This window comes from Panthera onca, chromosome A1, assembly GCF_046562875.1.
Source record: "Panthera onca isolate mPanOnc1 chromosome A1, mPanOnc1 haplotype 2, whole genome shotgun sequence".
NCBI lineage: Eukaryota > Metazoa > Chordata > Mammalia > Carnivora > Felidae > Panthera > Panthera onca.
In genome coordinates this window covers 213,016,153-213,030,353 of record NC_138339.1, presented here as the reverse complement: position 1 = coordinate 213,030,353, position 14,201 = coordinate 213,016,153, and the positions used below count along the sequence as shown (strand labels likewise).

Genomic DNA, 14,201 nt, shown 5'->3' with positions numbered 1-14,201 from the left:
CTGGGTGCTAGCCCACTCAAGAAAAAGTTCCACGATCATGTAGCAGCGGTGTTTTGGGGGTTATGGAAAATCTCAACACACATCTGGTGCCAGGTTTCCCCCTTAATGTCCTTGTTCCAGCACCAGGTAATGTGGCTGTTCTCTGGGGTTCACTGGGACCTTTGCCTGTGGGGCTGCTGAATAGCCTCTACCAGATACTCTCCCAGCAGGGCAACTGCCTCTGCCCGTGTGGCCTGAGGACCCCTCGGACCTGGCTCTCTGCTCCTGGAGATTTGCCCTTCCCACCAGAGCACCACCAGTATCGAGCTGCGGAGTTTCAGACTCTGCACTCCCTGTTTATAGAGTCTTAATGGGATTTAAACTCTCTCCTTTCTCCTTTCTCCCTTTTTTTCCCAGTGCCTTGTGTATTCTTCCTTTTCTCTCTAGCCGCTTTCGGGTGAGGGGTGGGGGGTGGGGGGCAGTGAGGGGGGTGCTTTCCATGCTCACCCCTCTCTCTGTCCTCTCTCTGCAAGCAAAAACAGGTCCCTGCCCTCTGCGGCTGTCTCCCCTGGTTCACCTCTCCATGCTGCTGGTACCTGCAGAGTTCTGTGGTTCAGGTTGTGCGGATTGTTGTGTTAATCCTCAAATCAGTTTTCTAGGTGTGCAGGATGGTTTAGTGTTGATCTGGCTGTATTTCAGGGATGAGAGACACACAAAAAAAACTTCCATGCTGTTCTGCTATCTTGGCCCCTCCACCTCAGTGTTTTTATTTTTAATCTTGTATGACCTTTGACCCATTTAATTTCAAAATATATATCTCACTTTAGGGAAATGTCTCTTTTATGTTTATTCTACTCTATCGTCTCTGTTCTTTATTTCTGGGATGTGTATCAAATGGATTTTGGAAATCTGTTCTTTATATATCTTAATTGTTTTCCTGATACTTTCTGTCCGTTTGGCCTTTTTCATTGCGTTCTGGGAGAAATCTTTGATTAGATCATCCAGCTCACTAATTTATTTCATAAGTTTCCATTCTGCTTATTTGGCACATGTATTGAATTTGTTTCTTTACCAAGATTGCTGATTTGTTCATGACCATGTTATGTTTTAACAGTGCCATATTCTTTCTAGTCTCTTCATTGAGGGTAATTACACCAACATTAAAGTTTTCGATTTACTATTTTAACTGTACTCTTTTCCTTTCCATTTTAAGTTTTATCTCCTGTGGTTTTCCTTCTTAAATGTACGATTCTTGGTTATCTTCTTTCTTTGGGCGTGCTGTCAAGTGGGGTATGTGGGAGCTCGGCTTCTGGGAGGAGTAGCCTCTTTTCCTCCTATAGTCAGTAGGCGTCAGGGACATCGTCCCGTTTCTCTGAGCCCAGACACCCCTCCTCTATTCACTGGTTAGCCAGTGGGCCATGTCCGTGCTGTCTCCTGTGTAGTGCAAGTGTGGGAGGAGAAAGGGCCCCGTTCCCAGCTGCTCTCGCTGCACTTCTCCAACTCATCCTCTTAATGACCACCTCAGTATTCCCTCCTGGAGCTCTTTCAGAAGCACAGCTAACTCAGTCCAGTTTATCCTACACACTTGTTTCCCTGTGTAAGTTATCCTGCCTCCTTCCTACCATTCAGGAACTTAAACTTCTGATAGGCCAGTTGCACGTACCGATTTTGCATGTTTATTGACTTCTGTGTAGCCATTTGGAAAGTAAAAACAAGCCAAAAAGTAAGAAAACACTGAAATAATTGGGTGGCAGAGAGAATTATTGTAGAATATATCAAAAAATTATGAGAGCATTTTATGGGGCGTGCTTGCAAAGTTGTATTTTGAGATGTTGTACTCAGAAAGGAAAAATCATAGCTTTTAAATCCAATCAGTACTAAAAAAGAAATGAATTAAGCACCCAATCTAAGAATTTAGAACAAGAACAATAAACGACACTGAAGGAAGTAATTAAGATAAGAAACATAAATTAATAACAACCTCAAGAAACAGCTGTTATAAAAATCCAACAGTTTGTTTTTTGATAAGGTCGCAAAATGAATAAATCTACGGCAAGTCCAATCAAGAAGAGATGAGTAAAAATGCAAATACGCAACATTAGAAATGAGGAGCCAGGACCGTACATTTGGAAAAGATTAAGCTTATATTACTAGAGATAATGGTATGCTAATAATTTGAATATGTGGATTAAGTGAAAGATTTTATAGGAAAATATAAAACTCTAAAATGACTCAGAGTTAAAATACATACAGACAATTGCAAATGCATGTGATCTGTAAAGTTTTATGAGAATTACTCTCCCTCAACAAGCTAAACTTGGAAAATTTTACAGGCAAGTTCATTGGAATTTTCAAGGAACAGTTTTTTTTTCCTATGCTTTACAAATGGTTTTTGAGCAAGGAAAGAGATTAATGTAGAATTAATATTGAACTCGAATCTCTATATGTCACAGCCTGATAAAGGGAGCACAAACATGGAAACTTGTAGAAATTAACATTTGAAAGAAAACTTTAGTTAATGATATTTTTTTCTCTTAGATAATTTACTAAGGCAAAGTAAGGTTTATTCTAAGAACATAAAGATGACTAGCTATATGTTATAACTTTTTATATCTTTTCTCTCCAGTAGGGTAGGTTATGAAAGAAAATCCATTGGATTTTAGCAACAACAACAAAAACAAGCATTGATAAATTTTAATCTTTACTACTAATTAACAACAAAAAAAATTATCATGAACTAGATATTTAAAAGATTGTGTTAACATACATATAGTTTTCCAAACCAATAACCAACATTAATTCAATGGTGAAATATTAGAGCACTAAACAGTATCAGGATATCTGCAACACCTACTACCAACCAGTATTGTTCTGGAAATTCTAACCTAGTGCTTCATGGGTTAAAGTTATTTGATGGAAAAAAAATTTTTTTTAAAGCTGAAAACTCTTAACATAGCGTGGAACAAAGTTTGGGAATTGTTTTAGCTAACTTGATAAGGCAAAAATACAAAACGGACCTTTTCTAATTATTGGAAATAAGTTATTATTTTTGGGTGAGAGCAATTTGCCTGTACAGCCTAAGAGAGTCTACTGAAAAATGATTAGAACAAATGAAATAAAAGAATTGGTTATAAAATAGAGGAATCAACAACTTTCTCAAATATCAGCAAACATTAATTAGAAAATATAATAGAATAAAAAGTCCTTATCAAAAAGCAACTATGTAAAGAAATTACTCCATTCCCTCCCTTCCAAAAAAAAAAAGTGAATAAGCCAAGAAAAAACCCCAGAACTTTCCTATGATCGTGTCAGTTTGAATAATATAGAGATGGGTGATGGTTCCGAGTGGTAAAATTCAATATTGTCATAACTATAGTTCTGTTCAAGTTAATTTGTGAGGTTAGTGCAACTCCAATAAAATTTTCAGGGGAATGAGGTGGTTTGAAAAGACTGTTTCTACATTTCAACCATGAGAATAATCACAAGACTAAACAAGAAGCTTTACAGAATATGGATAATAATTTGTGTGTGTGCTGGGGCAAGGAGAGCTTAAGGTATTAGCTGTTTAAAAATATCTGAAACTCCCTTGTACTGCTGTGCATAAGAGGTGAACTGAAGGGCTCTTTGACAATATCAAATTATAGTTTCCTAAATGTGAAAGTATTAGGTATAAAAGGTGTAAGTTTGTTGTGTGGAAATAATCAGAGGTCAGAGATGAACACAAGGTGTACATACAGTGTTGTTTATTTTCAAAATGATATTACTGGAAAGTTTGAAACCATTTGTTCAAGAGGTAAGAGAGGATTTTGAAGTTCAGAATACCATGGCGCAACTGCTGTGGTTTTTTTTTTTAATTTTTTTAAATTAAAAAAAATTTTTTTTCAATATATGAAGTTTATTGTCAAATTGGTTTCCATACAACACCCAGTGCTCATCCCAAAAGATGCCCTCCTCAATACCCATCACCCACCGTCGCCTCCCTCCACCCCCCATCAACCCTCAGCTTGTTCTCAGTTTTGAAGAGTCTCTTATGCTTTGGCTCTCTCCCGCTCTAACCTCTTTTTTTTTTTTTTCCTTCCCCTCCTGCAACTGCTGTGTTTTAATGACATGGGAATGTGATCACCCATATAAAAATGAAACAAATAAGTTTTATTAAAAATAGACTCTGGGTGAATTTTGAAGGCTGCCTCTTCTTCTTGTACTTTGTGCAGATTATTTCATCCCCCTAAGCTTTATTACGTACGAGAGTTATTTGCCCCGTGATACTGTTACTAGGGTCAGCGGAGAGAAAGATTGTAGAAAGTTTATCTTAATGCCTGGCACGTGATAAGCACGTGATAATGCGACCTGGGGTGCTGATAGGAAGTTATAATCTGTGTGTATAAATCAAGAGATGAAGGAAATACACTGACATGTTATCAGTAGAGAGATTTTATGAGTGATTATTATGTCTGGCTTTATCGCTTCTGTACTTTCTACGCTTTCTACAATGAATAAGTAACTTTTATGAGAAATATTTTTTTTAAAAGAAGAAAGTTGACAGGGAATATTTCTGGGCTGAGAGAGAGCTGTGTGATTCAATGATTATTAGTAGCTGGAAGTCCATATGTCTTTAGATTAAAATGCTAGAACTAACAATAATTAGTAAAAGGGGAATGCCCATTATTGCTATTTTTTGACTCCCCTACTTTACCCATTAATATTTACTTCCTCTGATTTGGTTATCTCCTCTTAATTTCTTGAAGTAGTTTCCACTTTGTTCCCCAGTGAAGGCCATCTTTGCCCTTCTGGGCAAAGGTATTCCTGTGGGGGGCCCCAAAAGCAGGAGTTCTCTGAACTGCCCCTTCCCCCTGGAGCTCTCTCTCTTCTATTAAAAAACATTCAAAGGAAGGGGTTCTTTAACATTCATGACATCACCTCTCCTGCTTCCACTGTCCTCTTCCTCTTGAGTTGAGAGAACATCCTCTCCTGGGAAAAGTTTGTCCTGGCCAGGTGATGGCACTTCAATGTTTACATAAAGCGGTCAAGCTGAACCATGTCGGAACGCGCCTCACTGGGATTCAGACATGATTTCAAAATGACCCTATCTTCGTCTTCAGTTACTGCACGAGAGCCTTCCTCTGGAGTATCCCTTTCCTTCTGGCCTCATCAGGTTTCTCCAGTGCCCAACTTTCACACACCTGGCTGTTGTGTGGTTGACCCTTTGGTTCAATGGACCACAGAGAAGTGATTTCTACAACCTCTGGCAGGAAGTGGTGAGCCCTCTACTTCTTGCTGTTAGCTTGGGCCCCGGCACTGATCCTTAGAGCTCCCCAGCCCCGTAGCCCGTCCTCTGGCAAGAGCAACCCCCCCGCCCAACACACACCCCAGAAGCGTGAGCAAAGGGAGAGGCATGGATGGCTGTGTTGTCTGCATTTCCTCCCACCACTTTGGCCAATGTTCACAGCAGATTCTGCTGTTAGCATCTCCAAAATGGTATTTTATTTATCCTATTACTTTAGTGCCCTCTTAAGATGGAGCTCTGTTAACGTAGGGAGACGTGGGAAGCGTGGGGAGACGTGATCTCTTTCCTCTGGGAGTCTTCACGACATGCTTGCATTGTTGAGCCACACCCAGCACCATTTACTCCTTGTTTCTCGGCATCCCTTCCTTTGTAGCCCCACGCCCTATTGCTTGAACTGGTGTTCAGCAATACATTTCTTTGGGCTCTGTCTCATCGTTGCTTCTGGGTCTGTCTCCCTCACTGCACTTTGGCTTCCTTCAGGGTGGAGCTGTGTCTGTTTGCATCTGTACTTTCAGCATGAATCCAGGTGTCTGGAAAACGCTCGCTGCTTAGCAAATCGGTGTGGAGCGGGACAGGACTTGACAGCGCCTCAGATGCCGTGTGTCACATTCCTCCTGCTTAAGGCATTTTGATTTCCTTAACGTCCAAAGCTCAGCCCTTGGAACAAGAACCACTTATTTGTATCTGTCCAACTAGATATTGCACTTCTGTATGAGAAGCCAGTAAATGAACCGAGGATGTGTTTATAAGGCATGCAGATGCATCTGCAGTGGCTATCAATTCAGCAGAACAAATGAATTAGTCGAAATTATCCTTCGTGGTACCAAAGGAGAACCAGCCTCTTCCTAGTAAATACGCTTTGCTAGATATAGAATAATAACCCTGAGTGCGGTGACGCCAGAGCCTCCCCGCTGCCATCTGGAGCAACGTTCTTGCATGGTGATGCCTCATCAGCTCTGCCCTGGTTTCCCGCCTGCTCTGGGTTTTCTCCTCTCCCTGGCCTTGCTCTGTCATAGGACGATGCGTGTCACTCTCTTCCCGTCCCCTTTTCTTCCTGCCTGGCAGTTCTTGGCTTCGTAATGTAGTGTTTTTGCTTTTTTGCACCTTCATGTATTAAAAACTGTATGAATTGATGAGGATTTTTTTTAAAGTTCGTTTATTTATTTTTAGGGAGAGAGCTGCAGGAAGGGCAGAGAGAGAGAGAGAAGAGAGAGAATACCAAGGAGTGCAGAGCCCGATGTGGGGCTCGAACCCACAAACCACGAGATCATGACCTGAGCCAAAGTTGGACTCAACTGACTGAACTGCTCAGGTGGCCCTCATTAGGATTTTTAAATAGAGGAAAACCTACAGAACCGGAAATGGTCTCCCACACAGATAAACCTCTGTGGTTGGTATGAGAAAGTAATATATGCACATGGATTAAAAGTCAGAAAGCAAAAATTATATACGATGTTAAAGCTTCCTGCCCTGCCCGTGCACTCCACGCTTCTCTCCCCAGCGATAATCACAGTTAACATTTTGGTGTATGTTTCTTTTTATAAAATTGTTTTAAATATGATACACATCTATAGATAAAAGTTGAAATGGATATATGTGTATCTTTTCTATTCACGCGGAACAGTCCCAAGAAAAGTGCTCTGAACCTACCTTTTTTTCTATTTATTTTATTTATTTGTCCCATAAAAATTTTTTTTTTGAGTATTTGACACACAATGTTACATTAGTTTTAGGTGCACAACTTAGTAAATTGATAAGTTTATAATGTTATATGTTATACATTACAAGTGTGGCCACCCTCTGTCCCAGTACATCACTATTAAAATATCATTGACTGGGGGTGCCTGGGTGTCTCAGTTGGTTAAGCGTCCGACTTCGGCTCAGGTCATGATCTTGCGGCGTGTGAGTTCAAGCCCCGCGTCGGGCTCTGTGCTGACAGCTCGGAGCCCGGAGCCTGCTTCGGATTCTGTGTCTCCCTCTCTCTCTCTGCCCCTCCCCTGCTCACGCTCTGTCTCTCTCTGTCTCTCAATAATAAATAAACATTAAAAAAATTAAAAAATATATCATTGACTGTATTTTTATGTTGTACTTTTTATTCCCATGACTTGTTCATTCCATAACCGGGAGCCTTCACCCATTTTGCCCAACCCCAAACCCCTCCACTCTGGCAGCCATCAGTTTGTTCTCTGAACCTTTTATTACTTAATGTATCTTAAAAATCCCCCCATAGGTACCTCTCCTTCTCTCCCATCTACCTTATTCTTTGTATCTCCTGCATAGTATTCCATTATGTAGATGGTTTAACTTTCTGGTCCAGTTCCTTATTAATGGGCAGAGACTTTCTCTTGAACTTTTACTGTTTCAGTAATACAACTGTGACTATCTCTATACGTATATCTTTGAACAGTTCTTCAAAGGATGTGTATGTTTTACATTGATTGTTGTTGCTAAATTGTCCTTCAAAAACTAAATTGGTTTTCACTAATTTAGATGTACCACCAAAGTGCTTGAGTGTACTTGATTCCCTGTCAATCTTTTCTAGTTTTTGCCAGTATGATAGAAAAGTTTTCTCTCCTTGTTCCGATATTTCTTGGATTGTGTGTGAAGATGATGACCATTTTGAATTTATAAGCAATCTGTACTTTGTGAATTTTCTCTTCCCATCTTTTAGTTCTTTTTCTGTTTGGTTGTTGTGTTTTGTTTTTTTTTTTCTCATTAGTTTAGATGAAGTCTTATCAACCTCCTCAGACCTTTCTTGAGCCTTGATCTAAAATTGTAACTGAGTCTCACCTCAGTGTGTTCAATCCTCTGCATAGGATTACAACTGGATATATTTCCCACTTGTTTGTGGGCTTCTCTTTTTCTAGAGTAGAAACTCTTTTTTTTTTTTTTTTTTTAACGTTTATTTATTTTTGAGACAGAGAGAGACAGAGCATGAACAGGGGAGGGGCAGAGAGAGAGGGAGACACAGAATCTGAAACAGGCTCCAGGCTCTGAGCTGTCAGCACAGAGCCCGACGCGGGGCTCGAACTCACGGACCGCGAGATCGTGACCTGAGCCGAAGTCGGCCGTAGAGTAGAAACTCTTAATCATGGATCTCATCTGTCTTGTTCATTATTGTATCCCCATCACATAGATCCACACCTGGCTCATGATAAGCATTCAGGTGTTGTTGAGTGAATGAAAGAATAATTGAATTAGCCTATATGGGTTATAAAAATTTTTTGTTTGTTTTCTAATTTTGTTTATGGAATTTTTCCCAGCGGCAGCTTTGAATTGTTTATGCAACCACATTTATCAATAATTTTCCTTGATGATTTCATCAAATTTCCTTGTTCCACATTTATAAATAAATTTACCTCTGCCTCCTTTAAAGACCCCTGTGGGTCCATCTTTTAAGTTCAACTGTTAGACCTCTATAAAATTTATTTTGATATTTTAAAAATCTAGTTTTAATTTTTCTCACAACAGTTGGCTAGTTCCTTGTCATTCGTTGAATTGGCTCTCCTGCATGCATTTAGCATACAACTTTATGGTAAACTACATTCCCACGGGTTTCTGGCCTCAGTCAGATTGTTTTAATTGCCGCAGTTTCATGATATGTTTTCATATTTGGCGAAGCTGATCTCTCTCCTTTCTTTTCGGTTTTTCATGGTATGATTGCCTATTAGCTTTTTTCCAGATGAATTTCAGAATCATTTTGCCAAGGCTGAAAAAATATTTTAAAGCAATGCATAATAGTATTCACATATACTCAGAATATATGCCTTGTATAGTTTTTGTCTCATGTTTTGAGCTGATGAGAATTTAATTTGTTCAGAATTCATGTTATTAAACTTAGGATGGGCTGGATATCAGAAGTTGCTTGTTGGAGAAATGCATGTGAGAAGAGTTGGCATCCTTTGGCAAGAGGGATTTTGATTTAGGCTGGATATGCTCTGTTAGAACTTTTGAGTGTCAGTGGGTGCTATATTTCTGGGTGTGGCGTTTATACTTGAGTGTGATGAACTCCTGACGAGTTATCCTTAATCTTAACTGCCTGTTTTGGATGCATCTTGCAAGAGACACTAGATACAAAAAAAGCCTAAACTTTAGTCTTTATTTTGCTACTAATGAGCCATTTAGCTCTTGATAAGTTAAACTGAGTTTCTGATCTTGTTCCCTCATCTGTAAAACGAGCATAATCTGCACTCAATTCATTCACTCATCAGATAATACCTTATTTTTCTGCCTACCTTTGGGAATTACTGTAAGGAACAAATAGCAGAATTCTGGTAACATTTTTGTTTGAAAATGTTAAGTCCTGGTTAAGCATTGTTCCTTGAAAAACTTTTCATTTGCTTACCTCCAGTCCCCCTCTCCCCAAATCCCATCGAAAAGATGATAAAGGAAAAAAAAATTAAAGCCATAAGCCAGGAAGAGCAGAAAAAAAAAAACAAAACAAAACAGGCCAGCAATTGCAGCAAAGAAAAGAAATCGGCAGAATTTCGGGAGCTGAAAAGTAGAGCAGAAAAAGCCAAAACCCATTTGCAAGATGTAGTGAGGTGCCAGTTGAAGCAGTCCCAGTGCCATTCTGGAATTGGAGGCACCTGGTGCGTCCAGAGCTGGGGTTGAAAAGATGATGATGAATTGGAAGTCTAAATGAGGACCTGTAGGACCCCAGGAGCCCCTCCCTTGCCACAGAGAATGTTGGAAAATGTGGTAAAAATGAGGGCTGAGGAAGGTGATGTACTTGGGAGGGGAAGTTGGGACTGGGATGGGGGTAGTAATAGAGACATAAATCTTCTCCCATAGCAGGAAGTCAAAAGATATGTTTTTTAAAAGTTAAGACATAGAAGACTTTGCATGCTATTAAGAAGGAGGCAATTGAAAGGTGAAACTACACATAGGAATTGAAAGTGATTCTGTGGGAGGGGCGCCGGGGTGGCTTAGTTGGTTTAGCGTCTGACTCCGGCTCAGATCACAGTCTCGTGGTCTGTGGGTTTGAGCCCCACATTGGACTCTGTGCTGACAGCTCAGAGCCTGGAGCCTGCTTCGGATTCTGTGCGCCACCTCCCTCTGCCCCTCCTGTACTCGCACTCTGCCTCACTCTGTCTCTCAAAAATAAATAAATGTTAAAAAAAAAAGAAAGAAAGAAAGTGATTCTGTGGTTGATGGGGAGGACAGGAGCTTCTTCTTTTTTTTTTTTTTAAGTTTATTTATTTATTTTAAGAGAGACAGAGACAGGGTGTGTGGGTGAGTGGCAGAGACAGCAGGGGAGAGAGAGAATCCTAAGCAGGCTCTGGGCTGCCAGTGCAGCACCCAATGCGGGGCTTGAACTCAAGAACTGTGAGATCATGACCTGAGTCAAAATTAGTGGGTCGCTTATCTGACTGAGCCACCCATGTGCCACCTTTTATTTTTGTATAAGCCTTGGTAGTATTAATAACCAGCACGTTGCTTGGTAGACTTTTAAAACTAGGTACATGTATTATAGTGACAAAAAATAAAATGAAATAAATGACTTCATGCCATTGTAGAAAAGTGAGTCTCTAGCACAAGGCTTGCATAAATGCCTGTAGAATAGTTGAGTGAATATTATTCAGTTATTTAGAAAACTCTTTTTCCCTTGTTGATGGTGCTAGATAGGAATTAGAATTAAATAGTGTTCTTTATGGATTGACAAGTAATATATGTGGAATATCACAGTATATAAAACCAGTCTCTTTATTTTGAGGACTATAGCATGTCAGAAGGCCTTTGAATAAAGTTAAAAAAAATACAAAATGTCAGTCTGGACTTTGGATTTACTTTATACTTTTAATTAAGGAAGTTTTAGGGTTAAAAATACATGTGTTGGTATGTTTTTATCAAGACGTGTCAGTATTTTCTCTACCAGAAAATTCTCTGACTCAGGCATTAATTTATGACACAGTCCTGATAACTCTCTTCCCTTTGCCTTTTTCTGTTTTTGAGAAGAGGTTAAAAATCAGTCTGCCTCAAGGAAGGCAGTTGAGTACTGGAGAAATCCTGGCACCTAGTTCTTTGGTTTAATATCAGAAACAGAGTAACAAAGTTTGGAAGTTGCCTCTTCTAAGAGAATAACTGGAATGTCAGAAGCAGAGGTCTAGTTGTAGTAACATGATCTCCTACCTGAAGCAAAGTACCCCTCCAGGGAGCCCTAAATTCTGCTGGTATTAGAAGTAACGAGTCAATAATTGGTAAGTTGGTTATTTTCCAGGTTGAAGGATGTTTTACCAATGGAATTGTACTACAAAATTGAGTCCAACATTTATTTGCAAGTTACTATAATTTGGGGGGAAAGAAATGCTAGAGAAATACGCGGAAATAGTACTGTGTGGCATTTCTTCAAGAACTAATTTGATTTTTCTTTGTAAGACACAGGTGAGTTTGACTCACATTGCACTTTCCTCTGTGTATGTTGTACCTATTAGTCTAATATCTTGAGCACGCACACTGGCTTTTTAATCTTACGATTTTACACTCACAGAGCTATTGTTTGAGGCACAATCATTTTTGCTACCTAGTTATATAAGAAAATTCACATGGAAATGGTACTTAAGTAAAAGTTTCAAAAATGAAATATTATACCAGCTAAGGTTAAATATGTAATTGATTTGGGTATCTTCTGTACAACCATGTTACTTGAAAGCCATATTTTAAAACTTTTATTGTTCGTAGAGTGAATTACTGGAATTTAACCGGCAGCAACAGGAGGAAGAGAGAACCAAAACCCACCAGGCTGAACACAAGAGGTATAAATGGCTAATAAAATTAGCATCTTTGGTTAAAACAATTACTTATAAAGTTTCTGCAGTTGTTTTAAGACATCACTATAGTTATATTGAATGTGTTTTAGAACGTGTATTACCTTTTTAATCTTTATATTATTGGGGTATTATATGTATATGAGGATGCCCACTGTTACGCGCATGTGCACACGCGCACACACACACACACACACACACACACACACACACACACACACAATCCAGTGTTTCTGGATAGGTGGCATAAATTCACACTAGAAAACAGAATCATGCTCTCAAGCTATTTATTTGGGTTCTACTTAATTTGCCTCCCAGGGAACAAAGCATTTTAATACTTTGAGATGATCCTTTACTGTTTGTAGACCATTTTAGAATAATTGAACTCATCCAGATGGTGAGATACTCGTACGAAAGCTCAGACAAGAACTATCTTATATTGACTAACATATTGGGGAAAATAGCTTAAAATAGAACCACGAAGCAAATTTCAAGTACTCTCTGTCTTATTCCTAACACCCAGTAAAATATCATACTGATATTGGCCTGGTATACTGACTCACACTGGTATACTGATATCATAGATACCTGCTATCTAGGGATAGATACCAGATACCAGATAGATATCAGGGATAGATACCTGATATCTAAGGATAGATATCTATCCTTATTCTAGGATTCTCCTGGGGGCACTTGGCTTATCCCAGTTTACTGCAGTGTGGTTGAAGATCTCAGAAGTATTTAATGTAGAGGCTCTCATGATCTAAAGGAGCAAATTCTTTTTCTAAAACCGAGTGCTTTCACTTACAGGTTTAACCTTCCCACTGTTGCTAATGTGTGGTTTTAAATTGTGGTGCTTTCATTTTGTAATTGAGACTTTAAAAAGTGTTCACGGAAGCTCCCGATTCTGCTGGAGCTGTGAACTATGGATGGGTACTCATATTCTTTTGACTGGATTGTTGTGCTTCCATAATCCAGTCAAATAGTTTTAAAATGTCAAATGTGAATTTATATGTTTTTTTCCAATTAAAAGAAAACATCAAAACTCTGAGACACTGGTTAGGCTATTTTGTTAGGTAAGGGGTAACGGTTACTGCTACCTTTGTTTTTGTTTTTATTTTAATAAAGTAGGTTATAAACTAGCTTAGTCTCTTATTGGTTTTTCTCATTTTCTGTTTAAAATTCTTTCTATTAAAAAAACTAAATAGGGGCGCCTGGGTGGCTCAGTTGGTTAAGCATCCGACTTCGGCTCAGGTCATGATCTCACGGTTTGTGAGCTTGAGCCCTGTGTCAGGCTCTGTGCTGACAGCTCAGAGCCTGGAGCCTGCTTCGGATTCTGGGTCTCCTCCTTTCTGTGCCCCTCCCATGCTCATGCTCTGTTTCTCTCTGTCTCTCAATAATAAATAAATAAACATTAAAAAAATTTAAAACTAAATAGTGTATTTCTTTAACACCGGTTGTTAGTGATAGCCAGTTATTTCTCTTTATTTCTCCTCCCCCCCTTATTTCTCTTTATTTCTGAGGACTGATTGGATTGTAAAGCTTTAAACATCTTAAAGATAGTGTGATATGTCACATTAATAGGCCCTGTTGCTAAGAAATTCATCTTCAATGGGCCTCCAATAAAAATGCAAGTTATTTGATCAGAGGTGGAAAAGATTACTTTCTTGTTATAGGAAACTTGGCCCTCATTCTTTAAGTGTATTTCCATACTGCTGCATACCTAAATATTGGGGGGGGGACTATTTATTTTCTATACTTTATTTTCTCTTTTTATGGATTCTAGTTAAATATAGATACAAATTTAATAGGAAATCTCTCTGGGCAATAAACTCAGTAACCAGTTTTGAGATAACTGATCAAGGTTTTACACACATATTTTATGTTCTCAATCAGTTTTTGAAGACAGTGTGTGTTTGTATTGGGCTTTAGAGTTTATAGTGAGCTTTCCCATATTATATGAAAATACTCATTTGGTAGTCTTATAACGAATAAAATGCTGTGACCATTTCTGCTGAGGGCAGCAACACCAACTCTGTGTGTGTGTGTGTGTGTGTGTGTGTGTGTGTGTGTGTGACATAAGTCAGATTTTCTCCAGGGACATAATTTTATTGGAGTCAAAAAGACAATGTGCTTTCTACTGTTTAGAGGTGAGTGTTATAAGAGAAAGT

The 14,201-nt window shown here is 39.0% G+C and overlaps 1 protein-coding gene across 3 annotated transcripts in view; it reads left to right on the top strand.

Annotated features, from left to right (window-relative positions):
- EPSTI1 (epithelial stromal interaction 1) overlaps positions 1 to 14,201 on the top strand; it is a 98,505-nt gene that overhangs the window by 73,658 nt on the left and 10,646 nt on the right. For all 3 annotated transcript variants that reach the window (XM_060634214.3, XM_078433295.2, XM_078433292.2), the window contains one exon: positions 11,945 to 12,018. In XM_060634214.3, coding sequence (XP_060490197.3) covers positions 11,945 to 12,018 — 74 coding nt within the window. The remainder of the gene's footprint in view (positions 1 to 11,944; positions 12,019 to 14,201) is intronic.